Source organism: Mobula birostris, chromosome 9 (genome assembly GCF_030028105.1).
Source record: "Mobula birostris isolate sMobBir1 chromosome 9, sMobBir1.hap1, whole genome shotgun sequence".
Taxonomy (NCBI): domain Eukaryota; kingdom Metazoa; phylum Chordata; class Chondrichthyes; order Myliobatiformes; family Myliobatidae; genus Mobula; species Mobula birostris.
Window position 1 is genome coordinate 146,640,055 of NC_092378.1, and position 26,740 is coordinate 146,666,794.

At 41.5% G+C, this 26,740-nt stretch overlaps 1 protein-coding gene across 6 annotated transcripts in view; it reads right to left on the reverse strand.

Annotated features, from left to right (window-relative positions):
- The window catches only part of tsc2 (TSC complex subunit 2), a 136,528-nt gene that overhangs the window by 980 nt on the left and 108,808 nt on the right, over nucleotides 1-26,740 (reverse strand). For all 6 annotated transcript variants that reach the window (XM_072269069.1, XM_072269068.1, XM_072269066.1 and 3 more), the window contains 8 exons: nucleotides 19,325-19,830; nucleotides 17,318-17,396; nucleotides 13,692-13,778; nucleotides 11,717-11,903; nucleotides 10,591-10,730; nucleotides 5,832-5,910; nucleotides 2,757-2,848; nucleotides 1,339-1,437 (listed from right to left, as the gene is read on the reverse strand). In XM_072269069.1, coding sequence (XP_072125170.1) covers nucleotides 1,339-1,437; nucleotides 2,757-2,848; nucleotides 5,832-5,910; nucleotides 10,591-10,730; nucleotides 11,717-11,903; nucleotides 13,692-13,778; nucleotides 17,318-17,396; nucleotides 19,325-19,830 — 1,269 coding nt within the window. The remainder of the gene's footprint in view (nucleotides 1-1,338; nucleotides 1,438-2,756; nucleotides 2,849-5,831; nucleotides 5,911-10,590; nucleotides 10,731-11,716; nucleotides 11,904-13,691; nucleotides 13,779-17,317; nucleotides 17,397-19,324; nucleotides 19,831-26,740) is intronic.

The following is a 26,740-nucleotide window of genomic DNA, read 5'->3' on the forward strand; positions in this document are numbered from 1 at the left end:
TTTTACCCCATTTTACCATTGCTCCTGTGTCTACAGCTACAGGAAAGATATCAATACAATTGAAAGAGTGCAGAGAAAATTTACAAAGATGTTGCCAGGACCTTGAGGACCTGAGTTATAAGGAAACATTGAATAGGTTAGGACTTTATTTCCTGGAATGTAGGAAAACAAGAGGAGATTTGATAGAGATATGCAAAATTATGAGGGGTATATGCAAGCAGGCTTTTTGCCCCCCGAGGTGGGATGAGAATACTAGAGGTCATGAGCCAAGGGTGAAAGGTGAAATGTTTAAAGGGAAAAATGAGGAAAAAATTCTTCACTCAGGTGGTGGTCAGAGTGTAGAACGAGCTGCCAGCACAAGTGGCAGATGCGGGGTTGATTTCAACATCTAGGAGATATTTGGATAGGTACATGGATGGAGGTGTACAGAGGGCTATGGTCTGGATGAAGGTCAACGGGAGCAGGCAGACTGATAGGTTGGCACAGACTAGATGCTGCAGTCTGTCATGACTCCGAGTCGCTGTAGCCACTTTAATTCATCTACTCTTCCCACCTCCTCACTGGATTCTATGCACCACCTCCAACCTCTGTCACCATTTCCACTCTTCCCTCCTCCATTGCCTACTAACCTTCCTCACCTGGACCCACCTATCACCTGCCATTCTTTGGCCCTTCATCAAAGAAAGAATGAGCTGGTATTGGAGAGGGTCAAGAGGAGGTTCACGAAAATGATCCCACGAATGGAAGGGTTCTGAACGAGGAGCTTTGGGTGGCCCTGGACATGTACTCACTGGAGTTTAGAAGAATGGGGGGGGGAAATCACATTGATACCTGCTGAATAATAAAAGGCTTAGAAAGAGTGGACGTAGAGAGGATGTTTTTAACAGTGCGGAAGCATAGGGCCAGAGGGCACAGCTTCAGAATAGAAGGACATTGCTTTGGAACAGAGCATGTGGAGGAATTTCTTTGACCAGAGATTGGTAAATCTGGGGAACTCAGCCGTCTGTGGAGCACAGGTCACTGGATGTATTTAAAGCAGAGTTGATAGGTTCGTCATTAGTCAGGGCATCAGTGGTTTCAGGGAAAAGTCAAGAGAATGGGATTAAGGGAAAATAAATCAGCCATGACAGAATGGTGGAGAATCTTGATGGGCTGAATGGCCTAATGCTAATTCTATGTCTTATGGTCAACTTGCTGAATTCTAGAAGTTTCTATGTTATTCCAACTTGCCTCCCTGCTCACGGTCAGTCAACTCCATTCTCTAAACATTTTGGGCATACAAGTTTTTCCCTGAACTCCAGTTTGATATTCATGTTTATGGAGTCCAGTTGATAGTACCTTGGATCGAAGCCGTTTGATCTGCCGTAGTCTTGCTAGCCACTTGCTTGCATACGCCTCTGAAGGAACGGCACTTTTGTGATGTACAAGTGAAGCCATCTACAGCAAAGAAAATAAATCACTTTAACAGTAATTAGCATTCAAAACTGTTTCACATTGACCTGGTAGAGACACAATATCAGTGTCTAAAGGTAAAGACGACACTACATTTCATGTTTTCTTGAAACACATACAAATTTAAAAATACACTCGGAGGCCACTATATCATCTACCTCTTGTACCTAGTAAAGTGGCTACTAGGTGTACGTTTGCAATCTTCTGTTGCTGTAGCCCATCCACTTCGAGGTTCAACATGCTGTGCATTCAGAGATGCTCTTCTGCACACCACTGTTGAAGCTCGTAGTTACTTGTGTTACAGTTGCCTTCCTGTCAGCTTGAACCAGTCTGTCCGTTGTCCCCTGACCTCTCTCTCATTAACAAAGATGAGGAAATCGACAGATGCTAGAAATCCAAGCAACACACAAAATGCTGGAGGAACTCAGCAGGCCAATATTTACCAGAATGGCCTGGACTCTAAAGGTGAAACAGAGGAGAGATGACACTAAACTAAAGGAGGTTCATGAGAATGATTCTGCGAATGAAAGGGTTAAAGTAAGAGGACCATTTGGTGGCTCTGGGTTTGTACTCGCTAGAGTTTAGAAGAATGGGGGGGGATCTCAATGAAAGCGATCCAATGTTGAAACACCTAGATAGACCGGACATGGAGAGGATGTTTCCTATAGTAGGGAAGTCTAGGACCTCGGGCCCTTTAAAATTGAGATGAGGAAGAAGTTTTCCAGCCAGAGGGTGGTGAATCAGTGGAATTCATTGCCACATTTGACTGTGGAGGCCAGTTCACTGGGTACAGTTAAAATGGAGGTTGATAGGTTGCTGATTGGTAAGGGCATCAGGGGTCGCAGGGAGAGGCCAGGAGAATGGGGTTGAGAAGAAAATAAATCACCCAGAGAGGAGTGGAAGAGCAGACTCAATGGGCTGAATTGCCTGCTTCAACTCCTGTGCCTTATGGTCTAAACAGGATAGTAGTCCATGGGATTTAGAAGACTGAGGAACAATTTGACTAATGATTCATAGAAGAGATGCCTATGGAGTATAGATGAGGTAGAGAGACCACAATTTTCTTCAGGTAGGGGAATCTAAAACAAGAGGGCAGAGGTTCAATGTGAGGGAGAAGATTTAATGTGAACCTGACAGGCAAGGTTTTCCACACAGAGGGTGGTGTGTATATGGAACGTGCTGCCAGAAGTGGTGGTACATGTACAATTGCTACATTTATAAAGACTTTCAGATAGGTAAAACAGTGCTAAACTAGTGATATCATTCTGCTAAGAAACTAAACTCAATGATGTCCTTTGACTTACATTTGCATGCAATGCCATCTGACGCACCAACAGAGGTAGATTCTTGTCCGACACAATCCGAGCCACACTTGTGTCAACCAGACCCTCCATGTCTAAAAAAAAAACACATCTGTAAGCCACATAGAAAACGCTTCATCTTTATCACACAAGCAACCGAATCCCAACGAAATTACACATTTGCAAAACAACAAAAATGATCATGCAAAGAAGTTCAGAATGTTAGCAGGCAGCTCCAGCAAGTGGCTAAGCTAGCAAATGGCATGTCTGCATCTTTGCAAAGGACTGCAGTTTAAGAATAGGAAGTCTTTGTTACAGTTGTAACGGAGCTGGGGAGGTCGCACCTGGAGTACCAAGCAGTTTGCATTGGCTTACCTAAAGATATAGTAGTATTGGAAACAGTTCAAAGGTGAATCAGTAGGCTAATTGCTGGACGAAAGGGTTATCCTATCGAGAGGTTGGACAGTTAAAAGTTTGGGTTGTGTTTCTTGGCGTTTATAAGATCAATGGGTAGTTTTATTCAAATAAGACGATAAGACATAGGAGCAGAAATAGCTACTTTGCCCATCAGTCTGCTCAGTCATTTGATCATGGATGATTTATTATCCCTCTCAACCCCATTCTCCTGCCCGCAACCTTTGATGACTTTATTAATCAAGAAGCTATCAACCTCTACTTTGAATGTACCAAATGACTTGGCCTTCACAGCTATCTCTGGCAATGAGTTTCACAAATTCACCACCCTCTGGCTTCTGAGAATATGCTCTCTCTCAGCTCCTCTGCTATAGGAAGCATCCTCCTCCTATCCACTATCTAGGCCTTTACATATTCGGTTCATTTCAGTAAAATTCTCCTCATGCTTGTAAACTCCGGGGGGTAAAGGCCCAGAGCCATCAAACCCTGAGACCACAAGACCGAGGAGGAGAATTAAGCCATTCAGCCTAGATTCTGCTCCGCCATTCAATTATGGGCGACTTATTTTCACTCTCAAATCCATTCTCGTGCTTTCCTCCATAACCTTAGACTTCCTTACTAATTAAGTACTATCAATATTTGCTTTATATACATGCAATTACTTGGCTTCCACAGCATACACACCTAAGGGGGCATGACAGGGGAAATACTGAGATGTTTTCACTCATGGATTAGTCACAAACAAGGGGACATGGCTACAAGATAAGAGGCTGGCCACTTAAAACTGAGGTGTGTAGAACTTTCTCTGGGTAGTGAACCCATGGAATTCTTGGCCCGGAAGGGTAATGGAGACCAGATCACTAGAGATCGGTGTGGAAGAGGTAGATACATACTTTAAAGATAGAAGAGTAGGTTATGAGGAACAGAAACAGGAATGTTGAGGCTAGCATAAATCAGTCATGATGGGGCGGCATGGTAATGTAGTGGGTATCACAGCACTTTACACAGCAGCGAACTGAGTTCAGTTCCCACGGCTGTCTGCAAGGAGTATGGACACTCTCTTCGTGACTGCATGGGTTTCGGTTGATAGGGTAATTGGTTTTGGTAACTTGTCCCATAATTAGGTAGGGTTCAATTAGGGGTACTAGACGGCACAGCTTGAGGGGCCAGAAGGGCTTGCTCCACCCTGCACCTCAATAAATAAATATCTCATTGGTGCAACACACATAAAAGTTGCTGGTGAACGCAGCAGGCCAGGCAGCATCTCTAGGAAGAGGTGCAGTCGACGTTTCAGGCCGAGACTTTTGAAATTTGAACTTTCAAATCCCTTAACTCACTCTTCCTTCAGTTAGTCCTGACGAAGGGCCTCGGCCTGAAACGTCGACTGCACCTCTTCCTAGAGATGCTGCCTGGCCTGCTGCGTTCACCAGCAATTTTTATGTGTGTTGCTTGAATTTCCAGCATCTGCAGAATTCCTGTTGTTTGCATTTTAATCTCATTAGTGCAGCAGGTTTGAGGTACCAGATAACCTGCTCCTATTTTCTTGTGTACGTCCATGTAGGTGAAGTTGCAAATGACTCCGCTTCTGCTCAGGCTGTGTTCACTGACACTTTCAATGTGTCAATTACAGACATTGCCAAGGGTGAAAGGGTTGTAGGTTCGAATCCCAGACCAGCCAAGCACAGAATCTGCCCCCCTGGTTTGCAGAACCTCCTTTCCAGGACCTACTCGGATATCCCGAGGAGACTTCCAGCTTTTCTGGCGTCGGAGGCATTAAGGCACACGGACATTGACAAAACCCAAGTAAGGTTGAGCTGATGTTCAACCCCATTTCACAAATTAAACCAATGGGGGAGACTGAAACATCAAGGCGAACGCAGAGAGCGAGCGCCACGCACCTGTCTTTTGATCGCTGGTGGGATCGCTCTGCTACTGGAGAGGGGAGTCTGGCTTTTGATCGCTGGTAGGATCACTTTGCTGCCGGAAAGGAGACTTTGGGGAAAGGGGTTGATGTGCCTGTTCCATTCTCGTTTGCTTTTTTGTGTGGGGAGTGGGGATTTGGGGGCTGGTGATCATGCTGCCATTCTTTTGTCTTGGTTTCGCAGCTATCCAAAGAATAATGTCATTTATAATTACTTTGATAATAAATGAACCTCTGAACCTTTTTAGGGACTCAATTTATTATGTCCATAGAAAAATTTAGACATTTGAGATGCATTGAATTTAAACAGGTAACCAGAAATTTTGTTTTATTTAGAGATACAGCATTGAAAAGCCACTTCCGACCCTTAGAGGAACTCTGCTCCAGCAATTCCCAACAACCTTGATTTAACCCCAAGCTAATTGTGGGACAATTTACAATGACCAATTCACCTACCCAGTATGCTTTTGAACTGTGGGAGGAAACCAGTGCACCCGGGGAAAACCCTCCCATTCCATGGGGAGGACGTATAGAGAATGCCAGAATTGAACTTCGAACTCCGACGCTCCAAGTGTAATAGTGTGGTGCTAACCGGTATGTTACCGTAACGCCCCATGGTATTATGTATTCAGGAGGAGCTAGCAACCAAGTAATGCCAGGTGTTAGACAACTCTAATGAGTGAACATACATAACTGGCTCAGAGTACCAAGCAAATGGCAGTCACTCGCACATTGATCTTTACCTTTACGTGCTTGCAGGGTTACCAGGTTGCTTTCAAAGTCCAGAGGTTTAATAATTACTTCCACAAAGTTAAACTGACCCTATTAAAATCAACAGAAAAAAAATTGTCAGAGCTAAAGGTTTTGTAAAAGCAGATGTATAGATTCATACGACAATATCCAACAAGGGAATACCATGAGACAACTGAATGTTATAAATGCAGTACAAATCATAAAACTAAACTGAAATAGGACTAGATAAGCTTTCGTCTTCTCTACCTAGCTGACCTAGGCATGTGCTTTTGTTTCCTACCACTAGTCTACATCATCTGTTCCCTAAAGAATGAATTTTGGTTATATCTCAGCTTTGAACATGTTCAGCCACACCGCCTTCTTTGTTAGAGGATGTTAAAGATTCACCACTGACTGAAGAAATGTCTTTGATCACTGACCTGAATAGCCGATAGAGGTTGACCCTTGATCTCAATGCCCCAACCAGGGAAGAACTTCCCTGTGTCTACACAGTCCAACTGCAGAGGAATTCTGGAAGGTTTAATGACTTAATTTTAAATTATTCTGATCTCCAGACAATAATGCCAAGTCTATTTAATTCTGGGCCTCTAGGGTTCCTAACAAGCACCCATTCCAGGAACCAATCTGGTGAACCTCACTGCACTCTGAGAACTTCCTTTCTAAGGCAGACCTTCTCAAATGTTCCAGATGAGGTCTCACCAGGGACCTATATACATGTTTGAAATAGGATGCTTCTACTTTGACATTCAAATCCTCTTGCAATGTACCATCTGCTTTCTAATTATTTGACGCAAAGGCATGCTAACTTTCACTAATTTGCATAAAAGGACACCCAGGAACTCTGAACACCAACACTTCAGCTTCTCATGTCACCATTGTGTAAAAAAAAATAACCACTTGCTCTAATTTTCTAGATCTTTAGTCACATATTTCATCCACCATGACCTCATCCATTTACATATCCTGTCCACATCCCTTCTTAAAGTGCCTCAACATGGCTCCCAAGTAACAGCACATTCAGGAACTTAAAAGCTAAGAAAACCTCATATAGAGATGACAGCAAGTAAACAGATAGTCAATTGAATAATCGAGATATACAAGAGGCTACAAATGCTGGGAACTTTCCTCAGCTTTCTCCACCTTCACCCTCTCCCCACCATTTGCCCCTTTTTTTTGTCTGCCTCTTTCTGTAATCCACCCTCTGCCCCTCAACTCCACTCTCTGCTTCCCCTACCTGGCTCAATTTGTCCGTTATATTACATCTCTCCTCAGTCCACCAATCAAGTCGACCTCCTCTCCTCTTTAACCTAGACACCTCCCCTCTCTACTCTCAGAGCTGATGCAGGATTTCGACCTGAAACATCGACCACCCTGTTGCCTTCACAGATGCTACTATCTCACTGAGCTCCCCCACTAGATAGTTTAGAATCAGATTTAGAGAATCAATGCAGTAACAGACCCTTCTGGCCCAACAAGCACACACCCAGTTACACCCATGTGACCAATTAACCTAACCATTACATCTTTGGAAAGGAGGAGGAAACTGGAGTATCCAGAGGAAATCCACGTGAAGAACATACAGACTTCATACAGACAGCAGCAGGAATTGAACCCTGGTTGCTGGTACTGTAATAGCCTTACACTAACCGCTACACCACCATGCCATCCATTTATTGTTAACAATCACAAAACAGTCATCTTCACTGGGAAGATAATTCCAAAATTACCATTATGTTCTAATGATCCCACACGAGGTATTGATATTCGGATACAAAATGAAACAGGCTAATGGCGTAATTAAGTGCTGTTTCGCTTCCTAACAGGTTTCTTCTCTTTATCAGGACACTGTTATTCCTTTTCTGCCAATACAATGACCCAAGTTCTCCATTAATGACTTCAACAGCTCCAAGGTGTTTCATACTCTTCACCATCTTTTTGGGAAGCAGTTTTTCTAATTTCCTAAGATGATTTTTTTTAGCAACTAATTCTGGTATTTATATCTTCTCTACTTCCAACCAATACTTTGTGTTTTTTTTTTTTTTTTTTTTTTTTATTACTGTGTTCTTTATGCTTATCCTGAAGCAACAGGAGCAGTTGGTGCATTATCACAAGTCCTGGTTATGCAACTGCTCACACCAGATAGAAAATTTCTGAAGAGTATTGATAATGGCAGGGGTCACCGCCTTACAAAGACACTGCCCAGAAGGCGGCAATACCACACCACTTCTGTAGAAGTGTTTGCTTACTTATTATTTCTTTCTTTCTGAATTTGCACAGTTTGAAATCTTTCACACTCTGGTTGAATGGCCAAGTTGGGTACTCTTTCATTGATGCTGTCATGGTTACTATTCCACAGATTTATGGAGTAAGCCCACAAGAAAATGAATCGCATGGTTGTATATGGTGACATATGTACTTTGATAATAAATTTATTTTGCACTTAGACTATGATTATCTTGGCAAATTTTTCTAAGACCATGATCATACAACACGGCACATAATTAGTGTTTTTTTTCAGCAGCATCAGATCTGAAGTAACAATCATTTTGTTCACATTTACACTTGTGTATTGATGAATGACATTAAATAATCTTGATTCCCTTCCATAAAATGTCTATCCAGTTGCCACTTTACCAGAGAAAAGATCACCAGTCCGTCAGATATGCTAATAGATCTGGACATTCGTAAAGTTGTAGAGTGCAGAGCATGCTGGCTTATTTTCTGAACAGTCAGTTCCTGGCAGGATTACTAATTTCAACTCAGTACACGTTCCTTCCGGTGATTTCTAATGGCAGCAAAAACCCTAATCTAGGTATACAACGGATGGGTTATCCACTTGAAAACTGACTCGGGAACCAAGCGGGTTTGTCTTGGGCTAATCCAAATAATGAGCAGTTTCTTCACCCATGGCCAGAAACAAACACAGTACTTTAAGAGCTGCAGAGATACAGGAGACTGCAGCACATAGAGCAACAGAGAGGGATCATCTATGTAAAGGAATAAACAGTCGACCTTTCGGGCTGAGACTCTTCATCGAGTCTGGAAAGGAAGGGTGAAGATGCCAGAATAAGGTTTGGGTGTGAGGGAGGGGTGGGGAGAGAGAAAGACTACAAGCTAGGTGATACGTGAAGCCAACAGGTGAGGGAGGGGTTTGAAGTGAGAAGCTGGGAGGCGATAGGTGGAAGAGATAGAGCTGAAGGAGGAATCTAATAAGTGGAGAGTGAACCATCGAAGGAAAGGAAAGGAGGAACACCAGGAGAGGTGATAGGGAGGTAAAGAGGGGAGCCAGAGTGGGTAATGGAAGAAGAGGGAAGGAGGAAGGGGGGGAATAATTCAGTGCCTCAGACTAATACAACATAAGAGATTTACTGTACAAAACCATCCTCCCACAAAACCTATTACAGGAAATCATATCCTTAAAGATATACTTCAAATACAGCAAATCTCATTAATATGACTCAGCACCACAGAGCCACAATTGTGGTCGGGAGTTGCACAAGTCTCTGAAGAATTGGGTGAAGTTTCAGAGAGTTTGCTGACCCAGTGTCTGCAGGTATCTCACCACTTCACTGTGCTTCTTTGTAAACCCATGGTTAAATACATTGAAAGAATCCACAGAGATTCAAAAAACGTAAGAAGATTGAGAAAGTCGAGGAATGAGGGAAAAGTGCAAAAAAGAACAAGAGGTTTCAAGGTGGTTTCATGTCATTTCCAGTACACAAAGTGTAAAGAATGAAATAATTGTTACTCCAGATCCAATGCAGCACATAAATTACACAATAAGATAAAAACACAATAATAAAAAATATAGCTTATATGCATTGATTGTACAGTACTGTGCAAATGTCTTAGGCACATATACATATAGCTAGGGACATTCACACAATATTGCATTTGTCAACGTGGAGCAGTGAGAGTATGTAAATCTGGCAGGAGCAAAGTTTATTGGGAATGGCGAGGGCAGAGTGCCGCGGGAGGGATGAGGGACGGGCGGAGTGCCGCGGGAGGGATGAGGGACGGGCAGCAGGGGTGGAGTACCAGCAGTAGTGGTGCAGGTTCAGACCCACCCAGTCCTGAGACACCATGCAACTCGTCTGATTCCTCACAAATGGTTTATTGATCGTTATAGAATGTCTCTCTGGTGTTTCTCATTCCCTCCCCCCTCCCTTCCCCTTTTGCCAACCATGATTCCCCTCTCCCTGTCCCCTCCCACTCTCAGTCTACAATAGAGACCCATTTCAGAATCAGGATAACCATCACTCACATCATGAAATGTTTTTTTTGTGGCGGCAGTACAGTGCAAAACAAAATTATGATAGTACTGTGCAAAAGTCTTAGGCACCCTAGCTATACATATGTGCCTAAAACCTTTGCACAATACTGTACATCCAAAAAGTAACACTAAGCACAGAAGCATCTGAAGGAAGTGATAAAGTAGTGGTGTTGGGGGTGTGGTGGGGTAGGTTAATGGGTGAAGGTGTTGATCAGTCTTACTGCTTGGGGAGAGTAACTTTTTGAGTCTGGTGTTCCTGGTGTGGATGCTTCATAGCATTGGGACAAACTGGTGAGGATGCTATTGGGACAAACAGTCCAATAGCAGGGTGGATGGGATCCTTCATGATGTTACAGACCCTTTTCTGGGAGGGCGGGGGAGGAGGGGGTGTATATATACACACACACAGTGATATACTGACTACCTGTTATAGAGTCTTACTGTCCATCACAGTGCAGTTTCTCGTTCAAATTTACCTTTATTGTTCCCAGTTTGTATTCTTCTTCTGTGTCCTTGTATACAACCACCACATAGTCATTGCCTATGTGCCGTTTCTTGTCGCAACAGGCTGGATCGGATTCTCTGTTTGGCATCAGAGTCGCAATGTGAAAGATTGCTTTAATAGGACAGGAGAGAATGAGAGCTTGTCACTAAACTGAAGGAAGATAGGGAGCTGGAGGAAGAATGGCTTTGCAAACAAGGAGATTTGATCACTGCCACCCTCATAAGAGCACACCGGCCCAGAAGTCCAACAAGTTGGTCTTTAAACAACTCACATGCCAGATATAGATTTACCCTCGAACACCCATTACCAGGGCACAGCCTCAGAATAGAAGGATATCCCTTTAGAAAAGAGATGGAGAGCAATTTCTTTAGCCAGAGGGTGGTGAATCTGTGGAATTCAATGCCACAGATGGCAGTGGAGGCCAAGTCATCGGGTATATTTAAAGCAGAGATTGACAGGTTCTTGATTAGTAGGTGTAAAGGTTACAGGGAGAAGGCAGAAGTATGGGTGTGAGAGGCACAACAAAACAGCCATGATGGATTGGTGGAACAGACTCAATGGGCCAAATGGCCTAATTCTGCTTTTATGTCTTACGGTCTCCTCTGGCAGCTTCTTCTCATGCTAATGGATGGGGCTAGATTTGGTGCATTTGACAAATTTTCTCCCAACAAAATCAATGAAAAGGTGAAAAATACTGGAGGTAGCATACATTTATAATGAGAGGGGGAAAATTCAAAGCAGATTGTGAGGCAAGTTCTCTCTAAAAACAATAGTGGGTGCCAGAACCTAACATTCATGGTGGTGGTACAGTTAGACCTGATGGAGGTGTTTAAGCTTTAATATGCAGACATTGGAGGGATTTCCATTGTGTGCAGGCAGGAAGGATTTGGTGTCATAAGTCTTATTACTCTGGCACAACATTGTAGGCTGAAGGGCTTATTCCTGTAATACTATTTGATCACCTTATATTCAAAATTTAATCAGCAAAGAATGGGTGATTGAATTATCACTTATTTTGCGTTATGAAAATTAAAGCATCCCTGAAACAAAGCCTGCATTTATAACTCCCATCCCTGTACACAGACAAGATCACCTACCTTGCATGATGTCATCATGCCAACAGTATGTAAACTGCCCATCATCACCATATGTGTCCAAGCCACCAAGGAAAATTTGTTCTGGGTTGCAGTCTTGGAGATAGATTAGTTTACCAAGGCCAGTCAGGAACTGTGCATATCTGGATGATCCATATGCATTGGACAGGATTTCAGCTTCATTATTAGTCTGAAACAAAGCAAAAACTACTTAAAAGTTAGGTCAAAAGCTCTCAGAATTAGCTGAAGATCTGTTTATATTTAGTGAAAACTTTGACCTGGGTGAAAATACAAGATGAAATTTCAAGTCTGCCTGTCTAGGTACCATATCCTTGCAGAAATTTCAAGTACACAATTAAAAAGAATATGATCCTAATTATTTTCAAACCCTCTATATCATAATATACACATAATCTGGAGGAACTCAGCAGGTTAGGCACCACCTATAGACGGTAATAAGGGTCTCAGGAGAAAAACATCGACTGTTTATTACCCTCCATAGATGCTGCCTAACCTGTTGAGTCCCTCCAGCATTCTGTGTGTTGCACTGGATTTCCAGCATCTGTAATATGTAATAATCAGAAGCAATTCTTCAATGTCATGTGGCTTAAAGACTTCAGAAACTACCCAACACTCAAAAGGTGTTGAAAGCATTATGCAGCAATGCAGTTTTTAAACTATCATTCCAATTTCCAACTCTCACTGGAATAACTTCAATTAACTTGAATATAAAACTCCAACAGAATTTTTTTTAAAAAAGAGCATTTTTATTACCATAGTGATTTGTAAGGGCTTATGTTTTGCAATTTTTAAAAATATAAACGGTGAACATTTCACTAAGGGGAACAAGTGACCTTCCATTAACATGGGACTGACAAACTAACAAAATGTTCCATAGTGCTTTACAGCAGCGTCGACTAATGCTGATGCAGTGGCAGGTAGGAGATTCTAGGATGGATGAGCAAAGGCAGGTGACTTTACAGAGCATCTCAAACATAGAGAAAAGGTAGAGAGAAGAGGAGGGTTCCAGAGCTTGGAATCTTGGCTGCTGAACGTACAAAGGAACGATTACGTTAATTAGCCAGGAGTTATAGGATGAAATATAAAAACAGAATTTTAAAACCTTGGTATCATTTAACCAGAAGTCAATATACCAGCTCTGTTTTTACGAAAACTTGAAAATCTTAAAACACCAGATTTTTGCATTGTTTATTTCAAACCAGACAAAATGACCAGCTTAAAGGAAGCACATCTGTGCAAGCAATTATATATTCATGAAATAACAATTCCCTTCCCACTCTAAACACCAAATGTTAGATCATCCGATGACCTAATAGTTCTGTGCAGAACATGTTTCATTGGCTAGGGAGGGGTGCGGCAATGTTCCCAAAAAAAATCCTCCTGTCTCTGACTCTAACAAAATGTGGCAAGGGAAAACGTCAAGCCAAAAATATCTGATTCTGCAGTAACATAACATCTTTGTAATTTGTACAATATACTCAGATATTACTCCAGCAAACTTTCAACATGCTGGGCCCTCTGCTAATCATACAATGGGAAATGTTCTCATGGATAATATCAGTGCAAATAAAGAGGGCTTGTTATGGCCCATATTCTTCAGGGATATGAATCAGGGCTCGGTGCAAAAGTGTCCAATGATGTAGTTAACCAAGCATACCACAAGATATCAGAGCAGAATCAGGCTATTCAGCCCACCGAGTCTGTTCCGTCATTCCATCAAGGAGGATGTTAATGATAAAGGAGCATGGAGGAAATAAGAAACCCTATCACTTGTTGTAGAGACAGTCGAGCAGTGCTATGCTAATCAGCAATGTCATTTCTGAACTGCGGGGAATTACTAAGGGAGAAACATCAATTCCAGCAACATCGGTCAGCACTCAAGTAAAGAGCTGTATGTGGGGTACAAGGTTAGCGAAAGTTGGTCAGTACCTACTTACTGACATGAAGATATCCTTACCTGTCCTTCCCCAACGTACACAACTCCAATTTTGTGTGTATCGTACGGTGGCATCTGATCAAGGACTTTAATGGCTCGTTCTGTGATCTAAGATTAACAAAACTCCCCATTAGTTATTTGTTACGTTTCTCAATGATCAAGGATACACAAAATAAACATTAACCAGACTTGCAGTTAATACTTGGACAGTGCTACCCACCGTGAAAGTCCCTGAGCCTTACTAGCTCTCACTTGCACTCATTTTTGTAACTTACAATAATTTTTATGTATTGCACTGCACTACTGCATCAAAACAACAAATTCCACGACATTGAAGATTACATGACAGTACAGGCCCTTTGGCCTATGATACTGCGCCAACAGTGTGACCTACTCTAAAATCAATCTAACCTCCTATGCGGCCCTCCATTTTTTTTATCATATAGGTGCCTATCAAAGTGTTTCTAAAATAATGTCTCTGGTATTAGCCATTCCCCCCTGCCTCCAGGAAAAAGTCTCTCAATCTATGCCTCTCATCTTCCTCTGCCTTGCAATCACTTGGGTCAAGTACAATGCTCTCCTAAGGGGTTGTCTATTGGTGGGTCCTCAGGTGGCTGCAGAGGCAGATCTGGGATCCACATAGTCTGGTGAAGTGTGGGAAAGACTAAGTGGTAGCTGCAGTTAGTGGTTGGGTCGTTTGGTTGTTCAGTCTCTCCTTTCTAGCTGCCACTTGGAGGTCACAACAGAGGTCACTCATGTAGTGCAGCTCCCTCTTGAACAGATTTCCTCCAGGTGCATCTATTAAGTTCAATGTCTTCCCAGTTTTTAGATGTAATGTTGAATTTCTTCAGGCTGATTTTGATGTCATCTTTGAAGTGTCTCCTTTTCCCACCAGGGTCTCACTGACTTTCCTTCAAATGGGAGTAAATGTTCTGTTTAAGGAGATGCGAGTTAGGCATCCAGATGACATGACCTATGATCCATCAGAGTTGGTATTGTATTATCATGGTGGAAGTACTGTTCATGTTGGCCTCCTCTAATATGCTGGTGTTAGTGCATCTGCCCTTCCAGCTGATCCACAAAATCTTTCACAAGATTCTTTGGTGGCATTGTTCCACAGCATTCAGGTGCCTACTGTAGGTAGTCCATGATTCATCTCCATACAGTAATGTAGAAAGGACAACTACTCTATAGACCGAAAGTTTTGTCAGGACCTGTAGGCTGTGGTCTTCAAAGACTTTTTCCTTAGGCTTTTCTTAACCTAAATGCTGGAAGGTGGACCAGAAATCCTGCGCCACATACATGCCTTGCTCCTAAAGGTCTAGGAAAAGGAATAACTGCCCTCAGAGATCAAGGATGCTCTAATAGTGATCATCTTCAGGAAGGGAGACAAGGCTGATTGAAACAATTACAGAAACATCTCCCTCCTGTTAACAAGAGGCAAGGCGCTTGCACGCATCCTTGTCAACCGATTCCTTCTGCTATCTGAAGAAATACTCCCAAAATACAAGTGTGGTTTCTGCCCATCTAGAAGTACCACAGACGTGATCTTCACAGCATGTCAATTACAGGAAAAATGCCGTGAACAAAGGCACCCTTGTACTTGGCTTTCATAGATTTGACAAAGGCATTTGATATGGTAGACAGCAAGCTCTCTGGCATATACTATCAAGACATGGTTGCCCTGACAAGCACTTACAAATAGAGGTTACTGATTGATGGTATGTCAGCCATAGTACTCAGCAATAGTGACACTGAATTAAGAGCCCTTCACTATCAAGACAGAAGTCAAACAGGTTTGTATCAATGTGCCCACACTATTTGCCATCTTTATTGCGGCCTTCCTTCACCTCATCGGCCAAGACCTGCCACAGGGAATCTCGATCGTGTACAGAATGGACAACAGGCTTTTCAATCTTAAACACTTCAAGGGCAAGAACAAGGTCAGAACCACCATCAGAGCTTCAGTATGTGGATGCCAATGCTATCACAGTACACTCTAAAGACTGCCTCCAATGTATCCTGAATGGCTTTGCCAGGGCATAAAGAGCCCTGGGTCTTGTTTTGAATATTAAAGAGACACACAGGAACTCGATCAGCCACCACCCTACCAGCCACTTATCCAACCCTCCATGAAAGTTGACAAAACCGCTGACTACATTTCCTACCTTGGCAGCATTCTCTCTTCAAAAGCAGACAGTGACTCAGATCAACCACCGCCTGAGTAGTGCTACTGGAACCTCTTATCTATAATCTATGCCACTAACATGCCAGCTAATCTGGATTAATATATCTGGAGAAAGTCATTCAGAACCAGAGACATAATTGTAATTTTTTTTTCCTTTACAAGACACAATAGCTGTAGTGATTTGAAAAGGCCCATTTGCTTCATCCCAAGAACAAATTAATGTTAAACTGTACTAACGGAAGCCATTTATTGTATTATAGCTGTACTAGCCAATTAGCCTTACTCCTTCTTTAAAGGTTAGAAAGTATTTACTTCACCAATATCCATTACCCTTTGAAAAGTTTCTAATTATTCTTCCACTCTATTATCGGCATGTGCGCCAAATTATAACAAGAAGATGATGATTCACAAGGATGTTGCCAGGACTCCTTGTGATATAGAGAAAAGTTGGGCAAGCTAGGACATAATTCCTTGCATGGGAGATAAGGGGTGATCTTGTACAGGCGTATAAAATATGAGGGGCACAATCACTTTTCAGCGCCAGCAATCACCGGGGTTCAATCCCCTCAGCTAGCTATAAAGAGGTTGTACGATTTCTGTGATCTCATGGGTTTCCTCTCACATTTTAAAGATGTACAGTTCGGATACAGTGAGTTGTGAACATGCTATCTTGGTCCCAGAACCGGGCTGGCACTTGTGGGCTGTCTCCAGCACAATCTTTGAGCTGTTTTGGTCACTGGGACAAAAACAATGCATTTCGCTGTGTTTTGATGTACAGCGACAAATAAAGCAATTTCTCCCCCCCCACCCCCGCCACACAGAGAGCAAATCAAAAGTTAGAGGGCACAGGCTTAAGTTGAGACTGGCAACTAGAGGCCACTACTTCACACTGAGGGTGGTGCAGTATGCAATGAGCTGCTGGAGAAAGTGGTTGAGGCAGGTACATTTAAAAGACATTTGAGTGGGTACATAGATAAGAAAGTTTTAGAGCAGGAGTTCCCAACCTGGGATCCATGGATCCCTTGCTTAATGGCATTGAGCTATGGCATAAAAAAAAAGGTTGGGAACCCCTGGTTTCAAGGGATGCTGGCCAAATGGGATTAACATAGATAGGCTTGGCCAAGGCAGGCCAAAGGGCCTGTTTCCATGCTGCAGTATTCCAATCTGAACTGTGCTAGTTCATTTTTTACCCCACTTAATAACCTCATCTCTAAAATGGGCCACTTCCCTTCCTAAGTATTAAGTACCTATACACAAATCCAAATCTGTCTTTGCAGGCAGTTTTCTTACAACTGAGTCTCATTGGATATCTGAATGCTCATGTTTTCCACACAGCAGTTGTGGTGACTCACTATGATGTTAGCAATGAGGTCTGTGTTATTCATATCATTGCCTTCCTCAACTCCAATCACCAGTGATAAACGAAACTGTAGACGCATCAGCGACTTCTGCTACTTACCTCATTGTTGGGAACCAGAAGAGGCTTGTTTGACTCACTACCAAAGAAAGGCGAATGGTAGAGTTGAAGAAACACAAAACTGGAAGATTCAAAGAAAAAAAAAAAGTTTTCTTTCCACATTCTCAAAGATCAGGTTAATTAAAAGAGCAACACAGTGACAGAAATTATCAAGAGCAAAGGCTTGTTTTGTTTTTAAAAAAAAAATCACAGCAACACTGCAAGCTATTGGTGTGGTGATCGTAAAGAGGAGGAGCATCACACAAAGGAGCTGGAGGAACTGTGAGTCAGGCAGCATCTATGGAGGGAAATGGACAGTGAACATTTCAGATTGAGACCCTTCATCAGTCCAGAAACTTCATAAATGCTGCCCGATTCACTGTGCTCTAGAAATTCAACATTTATAGCCTCTTGCCTCTCCAGTACAGACGATAACTCTGGAACAGAATGGGCCAGACCATGCTAACAACTATTAAGTATCTCCATCTAGACCTAGCGGAAGTATCAGCTGTCGGGATTAGCAAGTTCTGGCTCTTGCACCTACGTACTTCAGGGGCAGAGTACAGAAAATGTTCGAGAAATGGCCTGTTGATGTTTTGGGTCAAGACCTTTCATCTGGATGGGATCGCGATCTGAAATGTCAACTGTCCATTTCCCTCCATAGATGCTGCCTGACATGCTGGGTTCTTCCAGCAGTTTGTTTTTTTTTGCTCTGGATTACAGAAACTGTAGTCTCTTGGGTCTTCTAACTTCTGGGTTATCTTGAAAATATTAGAGGATCTGGGATTTTTTTTTAAAGTAGTAAATTTTAATTATTGTTTCACAAACTCAGCCTTTAAATCAAAACAGGGTTGGCACAGTAGTGCAGCAGTTAGCATGAAGCTTTACGGCAGCTAGGATTCAATTACCACTGCTGTCTATAAGAAGTTTTGTATGTTCTGCCCATGACTGCTCGCGGGTCTTCTCTGGGTGCTCCAGTTTCATCCCACATCCCGAAGGCATACAGGTTACTGTTAACAAGTTGTTGGGCATGCTATAGTGCCACTGGAAGTATGGCAACACTTGCAGGCTGCCCCAGCACATCCTTTAACTGTGTTGGTCATTGACAAATTACAACAAATTTCAATGTTTGTTTCAATATGTGAGAAGTAGAGCTAATCATTAGCTTTAATCTGATCAAAATATGGGGAAATAGTAATTCACAAGCATCTCAAAATATATTTTAATTTTTTGAATGACATTTCAGGTTCCACCTTATGTTCTAATCTTCATTCCAAGATTAAAATTTAGCTCAGAAAATCTGAGTTTTATTTAAAATCCTTCAGTGGGAGATTACTCAGCCAGATTGACGTCATCTCAACCACAAGACACCAAAATTGCTGTATGACAGAAGCTGACATTGGATAATAGTTTACCACATTATTAGACCTTGACAGAGAGTTTTAAAGGTCAGAAGAGAATGTTACTACTGACATTAAAGTCCAGGCTGATTTCTCTTTAAATGGCAGTCTCCTGGAAAAAGCATCAATGATACTGCATGTGGGGAACTGCCAGTCTCTCAGCTGCAAAGAGACAAATTCTGCACTTATATAGTACCACCAACGTGAGGAAATGTTCCAAGATGTTTTGCCAGAGCATTGCCAACACTTGGCATTGTCAAAGCAGCTGGGACTGAGAGGGGTATTCAGGATCTTGATTAGCAGGGATCAACAAGTGTCGGACACAAAGAGTAGATCATTTTGCCTTCGAGACTGCTTCTCCATTTAATAAGACCACGGATAATCTCTCCCATTTCTTTACTGCTCAGCAAGAATCTTAAAAGCATTCATGATCAGCTTTCAGCACTCTTTGAGAAAGTACTTCACTATTTTAATGTTTTGAGAACTTGCAGCCTACCTGCTTAACTGTTGCCTTTCCTATATCACTTCTCCTATGTCATACTGCATTAAGCTGTAAAGTGCTTTGGGATATAGTGAAAAGCAATCATGCAACTCATAAGATTTGACCTACCTTGGGCTTATCCCACTAATCTTCTCTGCATTAGTGGCCGCTGATCTCTTGTGGACCCCATCCCGCTGTGCTCTCCGCCCCCTCCTTGACGGGGCAGAATCTGAGATGGTGTGGCCCCTGGGTCTGTAACGGCTTGGTGACTGAGGTGGTTCCTTCCGTTCCGCTGGAGGCAGAGCCTCCTGCTTGCTACCATCACTAGTCTCCAGTTTACCATTGGAAGAGCCTTCCTCTTCAATACTTTCAGCATGGCCCCTGGGCTTCACTTCAGTGGCAGGTTTCACAGCCATTCCTTCCTTCACATTCAGTTCACCTATTTCTGGGAGGTTCTGAAGCTCTGGAGAGGAGCTGGACTTGTTGAGAGTTTGAGCATGGTTGAAATCAAATTCTTCCTCCAATGAATCAATAGCCAAAGAAGATGGTACAACCTTTTCAGATGAAATACCAATTATTCCACTTTCCTCTGGCTGGGGAGTCTTTTCTTCCTCTTGACTAGATGTCGATGATGACTTGAGACAAAACAATATTACCATTCAGTAATAATTCAGTATTTGTTAAATATTTAGATCAATGTAAGTTACTAACAATCACTTATTTCAATTCAAGTCAGATTCCACATTTCAAAGCTCCTTTCAATCTCCCTACCAAACCATACAGATTATAATCAGTTGCTAAAAGTCAATGCATTACCCTGTTTGCACTGCTTTTAAGCGTTTGAAGGACACAGAAATCTAAAAAAAACCCAAAATAGGAAATCACGGATGTGACAATTTCACTTATTTACTGCATCTTCTGGCAGAACAGTCCACCGGGGAGGGGAACCTATGGAGCCCAAGCTAGCAGGCAGAAACATTTTCCTGGCATGTGGAATGCAATGTTACTTCATAATTCTTTAAACCCCACCCATCATTTAAAAATGAGTAATTATCTTTATGCAAAATGAAGCAGCACATGTTTTTCTAAATCCGATAGCAGTGCGATGTTTTCACAGGAAATGCCTCACGCTGGCTCAGCAGCAGCTAGACCGTTGCAAGGACACTTGATGTTGGATGATATGCTTTGAAATCCCCTCAGACCTGGTGTACACATCAGTGTCTGGATAGTAAGCAGTTTCAATAACAACACTGTTCACAAATATTATTTTTCAGCTGTTATTTTAAAGGTTGAAAGGTTAATTTATTATCGAAGTATTCAACTTGAAATTATTTTTCTCTGGGTAGCCATGAAACCAAGAAAAAGAAAGGCAATATGATAATCAACCTGCCCCCCAAATCCCCCCTCCCCATACTAAAAAAAAACAAACAAAACAGAACAGGCACATCAACCCCCAAATCCCCTTCCCTGGACAAATAAAATGAACAAAATGGGACAGGCATACCAATCCCCCAATCCACCCTCCCCACACACTATAAAAAACAAACAAAAACAGAACAGGCACATGAACCCCCAAATCCCTCCTCCCTGGGCAAAAAAAATTCAAAAGATTGATATTAATAGTTTTTGAATAGATTTTCTAAAATGTTTAATTTATTTCAATCTGTTATACTTTTATTCATTGTAAAGCAATGGAACTCATCTTTTTCCTTAAAGTCTATAATTATTGTTACTAATCATTAATCAACGATAACCTCTGCTCAGAATTACCATAGCATAAGATTTTTTTAAAAGTAAAGATTATCACCACTTTGGGAACACACTGTCAAAAAAGGTTCTTCCCCACCCCCCACCCCCAAATCCACCTTATAGGGGAACATAGATGCTGTTCTTGTGCTGTTCTGTGTTCCATTAATGATGCAGCAGGTAGTGCCAATGATTCAGATCAGAATTGAAACCTACTCAGTAGAACTCTATTGTTATGTGGAGTTTGCATGTAACTGTATAGGATTCCCCCCAGGTAATCCAGTTGCCTCCCTCAATCCACAGCTCTGCAGACTGGTAAATTAAACAAGTAATAAACAAGTAATCCCTCCAGAATATTCTGCCCGTGCCAAGACATCCAGCCTGTTCTATTTCTAGCACTTCCCCCAAACTTCATGTATCAGGTTGCAAACTCAGTTTTCATGTGCATGTGACTGACTCCCAATTTTTTTAAAAAAGTTTAACCATTTTAAAAGTTATGTAAATTGAGTGGTGTACTTTGCAATCACATTCTGAAAAAGACTGTCAAAACAAGGCTTTGACAATATGGATTGTTCCCAGTTGATCAAATCAGTCTCCACGTATGGTTTTATACCCTTTAGCATATTAGAGCAGGGCCGACAAATATTTATCGTTTAGCTTAATGACGGTGTTGGGAAAGATTATTTAGTTAAATTGACAGAAGAGTATCTTCTAAAAATAGTGTGGAGTCTGAAATGCCAAATCTTGCTTGACTAATTGGTGAAGAAAAGTATCATAGGCATTTGTGCATTTTTAGAAAGTCTTTGATTAGGTACCACACTGAGTTCATCAAAACCACAAGATGGTGTTCTCTATGAGGGACCTGTTGTTCGGTGAGGTGAGAGTCCCTGCCCTTGAGATCACAAATCCCTCATGAATCAACCACTAGTGTGTAGGTGAGAGGACGTGGAGGGAGTTAGTACAAATGTGAGGACAATAAAAATAAGGATTAGTGCAAAAGCAGCAAAAGTGAGCAGTTATGGTTGGCACAGAGTTATGGTTGGCTTGAAAAGAACTGTTCCTGTGTCACATAACTATGAACTTTAGGACACAATGTACCTCAGTACATACAATAATAAACCAATTTACCACAATGCTAAAAAATTAGAACCAGGTGCTTAGATATCGTGAGTGTCAACACAGTGCTGGAGGAACTCAGTGGGTCAGACAGCACCTATGGAGGGAAATGAACAGTTGCAGTTACTCAGTACTGGAAAGGAAGGGGATAGAAGCCAAAATAATTGGGTAGGATGAGGGGGAGAGCAGGAGCTGGCGGGCAATAGGTGAATTTAGGTGAGAGGAAGAAAGTGGGAGGGTGGGTGAAACGAGAGAAAAGGGAATGATGCCAGAGGCTATAGGTAGGGAAGGCAAAGGTCTAAAAGAGGAATCTGATAGGAGAGGACAGCAGATCATGGGATAAAGGGGAGGTGGGAAACCAGAGGAAGATGAAAGTGATGGGCAGGTTGTAGAAGCTGGGGAGAAGAAATAGAAGGTGATGGGGCCACAGAGACGATGGAAAATGAGTGGGAAGTGGGTAGAGGACAGTGCGTGCATTTAGGACAGGGCTTGTTTTCCTGTTTTGTTGCTTGTTGTGTTCTGTATTGTACTGCCGAGCATTGTGGGCATGTTGGCACCGGAATGAGCGGCAACATTTGCGGGCTGCCCCAGCACATAGCTTGTGCTGGTTGTTAACATAAATGACACATTTCACTATGTTTCAATGTACATGTAAAAAAATAAAATCAATCTGAATTTGATGGGAGGGGGTGATCGTAATGTAGAATACCAAGCAAGCTCGTACAAATGGCGCGTGAAGTACCATTACTGAAGCTAAAATTGTCCATAACACTAGGGAGAACTCCCCTGCATTTCTCTGAAACAGTGCAATGAGAAGTTTCCACCCAGATGACTGTGTGGCCAATTAGCTCAAACTATTGGACTCAGTGCTGAAGTCTCTGGGGTGGGTCTCAAATCCACAATGTCTAACTCATGCAAGAATGTGACCCACGTAGCTGAAATTACCATCTGTTATAATAAGCAGCTCTTATTTTAAAAATGGTGAGTAAAAACTGGGCAGAATTTCAGAGACAAAAGCGAAATACTGAAGCTTGTACTAGTCTAGCTCTGAAAAGAATGAGACAAAAATCATGTCAAAGGAATGGTTATAAAGTGAGTGTCTGAATTGAGGGGTAAAGGGGAGCAGTCACCTCAAGCCTGTAGTCAGTGCTCATTTCAGATGATTGGTTAGGAAAGAGGAGGAAGGTAAAAGACCAATTACTAACAGATTTTCATCCAATGTAATCTCAGCAAGAGGTGAAAATGAGAGTTCTGGGTAGAAGACAAGAGGGGTAGCCCATGACTGGACAGAGAAGATCCAGATCTCCTGAATATAAATGAACAGTAGAGGGGAGGGATAGTGCCCATGACTGGACAGAGGATAAACAGTCAGCCAGTTCTCCTGAATATAAATGGAGAACATTCCATTGAAAATTAAGCAGATATGCTCAAGGGAAACACCAGCCTGACATACTAAATGGCATTGGTTTACACAGAACAGTACTGCATAGTACAGACCCTTTGGCCCACAATGTTGTGCCGACCCTTTAACTTACTCCAAGATCAATCTAACATAAACATCTATTTTGCTAACATCCATGTGCCTATCTATGAGCCAAGTCTTAAGTGTCCCTAACATATTTTCCTCTACCACCACCCCGACAGCATGATCACCACACTTACCACTACAAAAATAACCTTCTGACATCCCCTTACACTTTTATCCAAAGTCCTTAAAGTTATGGCCCCTCATATTAGCCATTTCTGTCCTGGGAAAAACGTGCTGGCTGTCCACTTTATCTATTCCTATCATCTTGTACACCTCCATCAAGTCACCTCTCATCTTCCTCTCCAAAGAGAAAAGCCCAAGCTCATTCAACCTATCCTCATGTGCTGAGATACAATGAAATTTTTGTGTTTACATGCCATCCAGACATAGCATTCCATACAGGTACACCAAGGTAGATACAGAATATTCTGCAGGGCAGAATACAGTGTTGCAATTACAAAGCAGATGAAGTCCAAGAGGCACTTCAAGATAGATTATGGGGGCTTCACGTGATGACGTGGGATTGAGACGTGTAAATCCAGCTCTCCCGCAACAAATCAGTAAAGTACCGTTTAAACAAAACAAAGTTAATAAATATTTTCTGAAAACTATTTATAAACTTTGTAAGACTACTTTACGATATGCCTCCTAAACCGCAACAAAAGAAGTCTGCTGTTGCGAAACAGCCGTGAGAGGGGAAGAAAAAAGGGCCTACTGCAACGATGGAGCCTCGGACTCAGGTTGGATCTCCTTCGGTAGAACAGGGAGCAATGGCGGTGGTAACGGGTTCTTCGAAGAAGACACCGGAAATGCGCATGCGCAAAGAAGAGCGCATGCGCAAATCAACACAACGCAAACTACAAGAACCGACAGCCACTGCAATTGAAAATGACTCAGAGTCAGAACTGGATTCTGCAGAGAACACAGATGAAGAGGAGGAGGAAGAATTGGAAGCGATTGGAAGTAAAGGAGATGATAGAGACATGAGAGGCTATATTGCAATTAACAGCTGAACTAAGAAAAGTAAGAGAAGAGCTTAGAGATACGAAGATGTGCTATAATAAAGTTATGGAAAGACAGGACAAAATGGATAAGAAGCTTCAAAAGATGGAAAGAGCAATGGGGCATATGAATGATAGAGTGGAAAAAACAGAAAATGATCTGCTTGTCTGGAACTCGGAAAGAAATCGACTTTTGGAGAAAGTGGACATGTTGGAAAATTTCAGCAGACGTAATAATATTAAAATTGTTGGTCTTAAAGAAGGTACGGAGGGAGAAAAACCAATAGAATTTTTTCAAAAATGGATCCCGGATGTTTTGCAAATGGAAGAGGAGGTTCGAACAATTGAAATTGAGCGGGCACATAGAGCTCTAAGACCAAAACCAAAAGATGACCAATATCCACGATCGATTTTAATAAAATTCTTAAGATTTCAAGACAAGGAAAGGATTCTACAGGCAGCTGCTCGAGCTGCCAAGGATAGAAAAGGGCCATTGATAATTAAAGGGAACAAAGTTTTTTTCTACCCTGATATAAGTTATGAACTTTTGAAGAGAAGGAATAAATTTAACCCAGTGAAAAAAAACTCTATGGGATCATGGTTATCAATTTACACTGCGTTATCCTGCAACCTTGAAGATTTTTTTGCCTGGTGGAGAAAAAAGATTTTTTGATGACTACCAGAAAGCAGAGCAGTTTGTGCGAGATTCTCTGAATATTCACCAGATACAAGAGCAAATCCAGGGGAGCGAGATAGATTGAAGATGAAGATTGGGTTAAAGAATGGACTTGTTGGATTTTTGAAGCTGGATGAATGTATAAATATATCATTAATTATACGAGGGGGGTAAGAAAGGTTAAAACTGGAGGAATATTAGTTGGGAATAGTAACATTAATTATGCCTATAATTTTTTTTTGTTGCGGGGGAGCTGGAAGAAGCACTGATCGATTGCTACGCTAATCATGTGTGCAAGCGTGGCTTTTGCCACGACCCGTAAAATGGAGGGGGGTAGTGTCGTGTATCTTTTCATTCACAACATTAGTGGGGGGGTATTTTGTTTTTTTCTCTTTTTGTATTCTTTCTATCGTTTCTTTCTGCCTGGAAGGTTGGGAGGGAAACCCATAGCAACATGGTGAAGTTTAAAGAGATTTCCCAAGGAACTATGAGAGTTGAGAAGATAAGTAATGTTTTAGATTGGAGTAACTTTGTTAAGAATAATGACTAATTTATTGAATTTTTTGAGTTTTAATGTTAATGGGTTTAATGGACCAGTGAAAAGAAAAAGAATCTTAACACGTATTAAAAAAATGAAGATAGATTTAGCTTTTTTACAGGAAACGCACCTAACAGAAACAGAACATCAGAAACTAAAAAGAGATTGGGCGGGAAGTGTTGTTGTGGCTTCATTTAATTCAAAAGCGAGGGGAGTAGCAATTTTGATCAATAAAACGTTACCAATTAGAATACAAAATGTAATAACTGATTCTGCGGGGAGATATGTGATTATACATTGTCAACTTTTTTCTGAATTATGGACTTTTATGAATATTTATGCACCAAACGAAAATGATGCAAAATTCATACAAGAAGCTTTTCTGAATTTGGTGGATGCACATGAAAAAATATTAATTGGAGGAGACTTTAATTTTTGCTTAGACCCAGTCTTAGATAGATCAACCAAGGCTGTTATAAAATCGAAGGTAGTAAATTTAACTTTATCATTGATGAAGGATTTAAATTTGATTGATATATGGAGAAGAATCAATCCTAAAGAAAGAGAATATTCATTCTATTCCCATAGACATAAAACTTACTCAAGGATAGATTTGTTTCTATTATCAATGCATATTCAACACAGAGTGAAAAATATGGAATATAAAGCAAGAATATTATCAGATCATTCCCCTTTATTAATGACAATAATAATGGCTGATAAGGAAGAAGTGGCTTATAGATGGAGATTTAATTCAACATTATTAAAACATCAAGATTTCTGTGATTTTATGAAAAAGCAGATTCAATTTTTTTTGGATACAAATTTTCATTCAGTGGATGATAAATTTATATTATGGGATGCGATGAAAGCATATCTTAGGGGCCAGATAATAAGTTATACGTCTAAAATTAAGAAAGAATATATGGCAGAGCTAGAT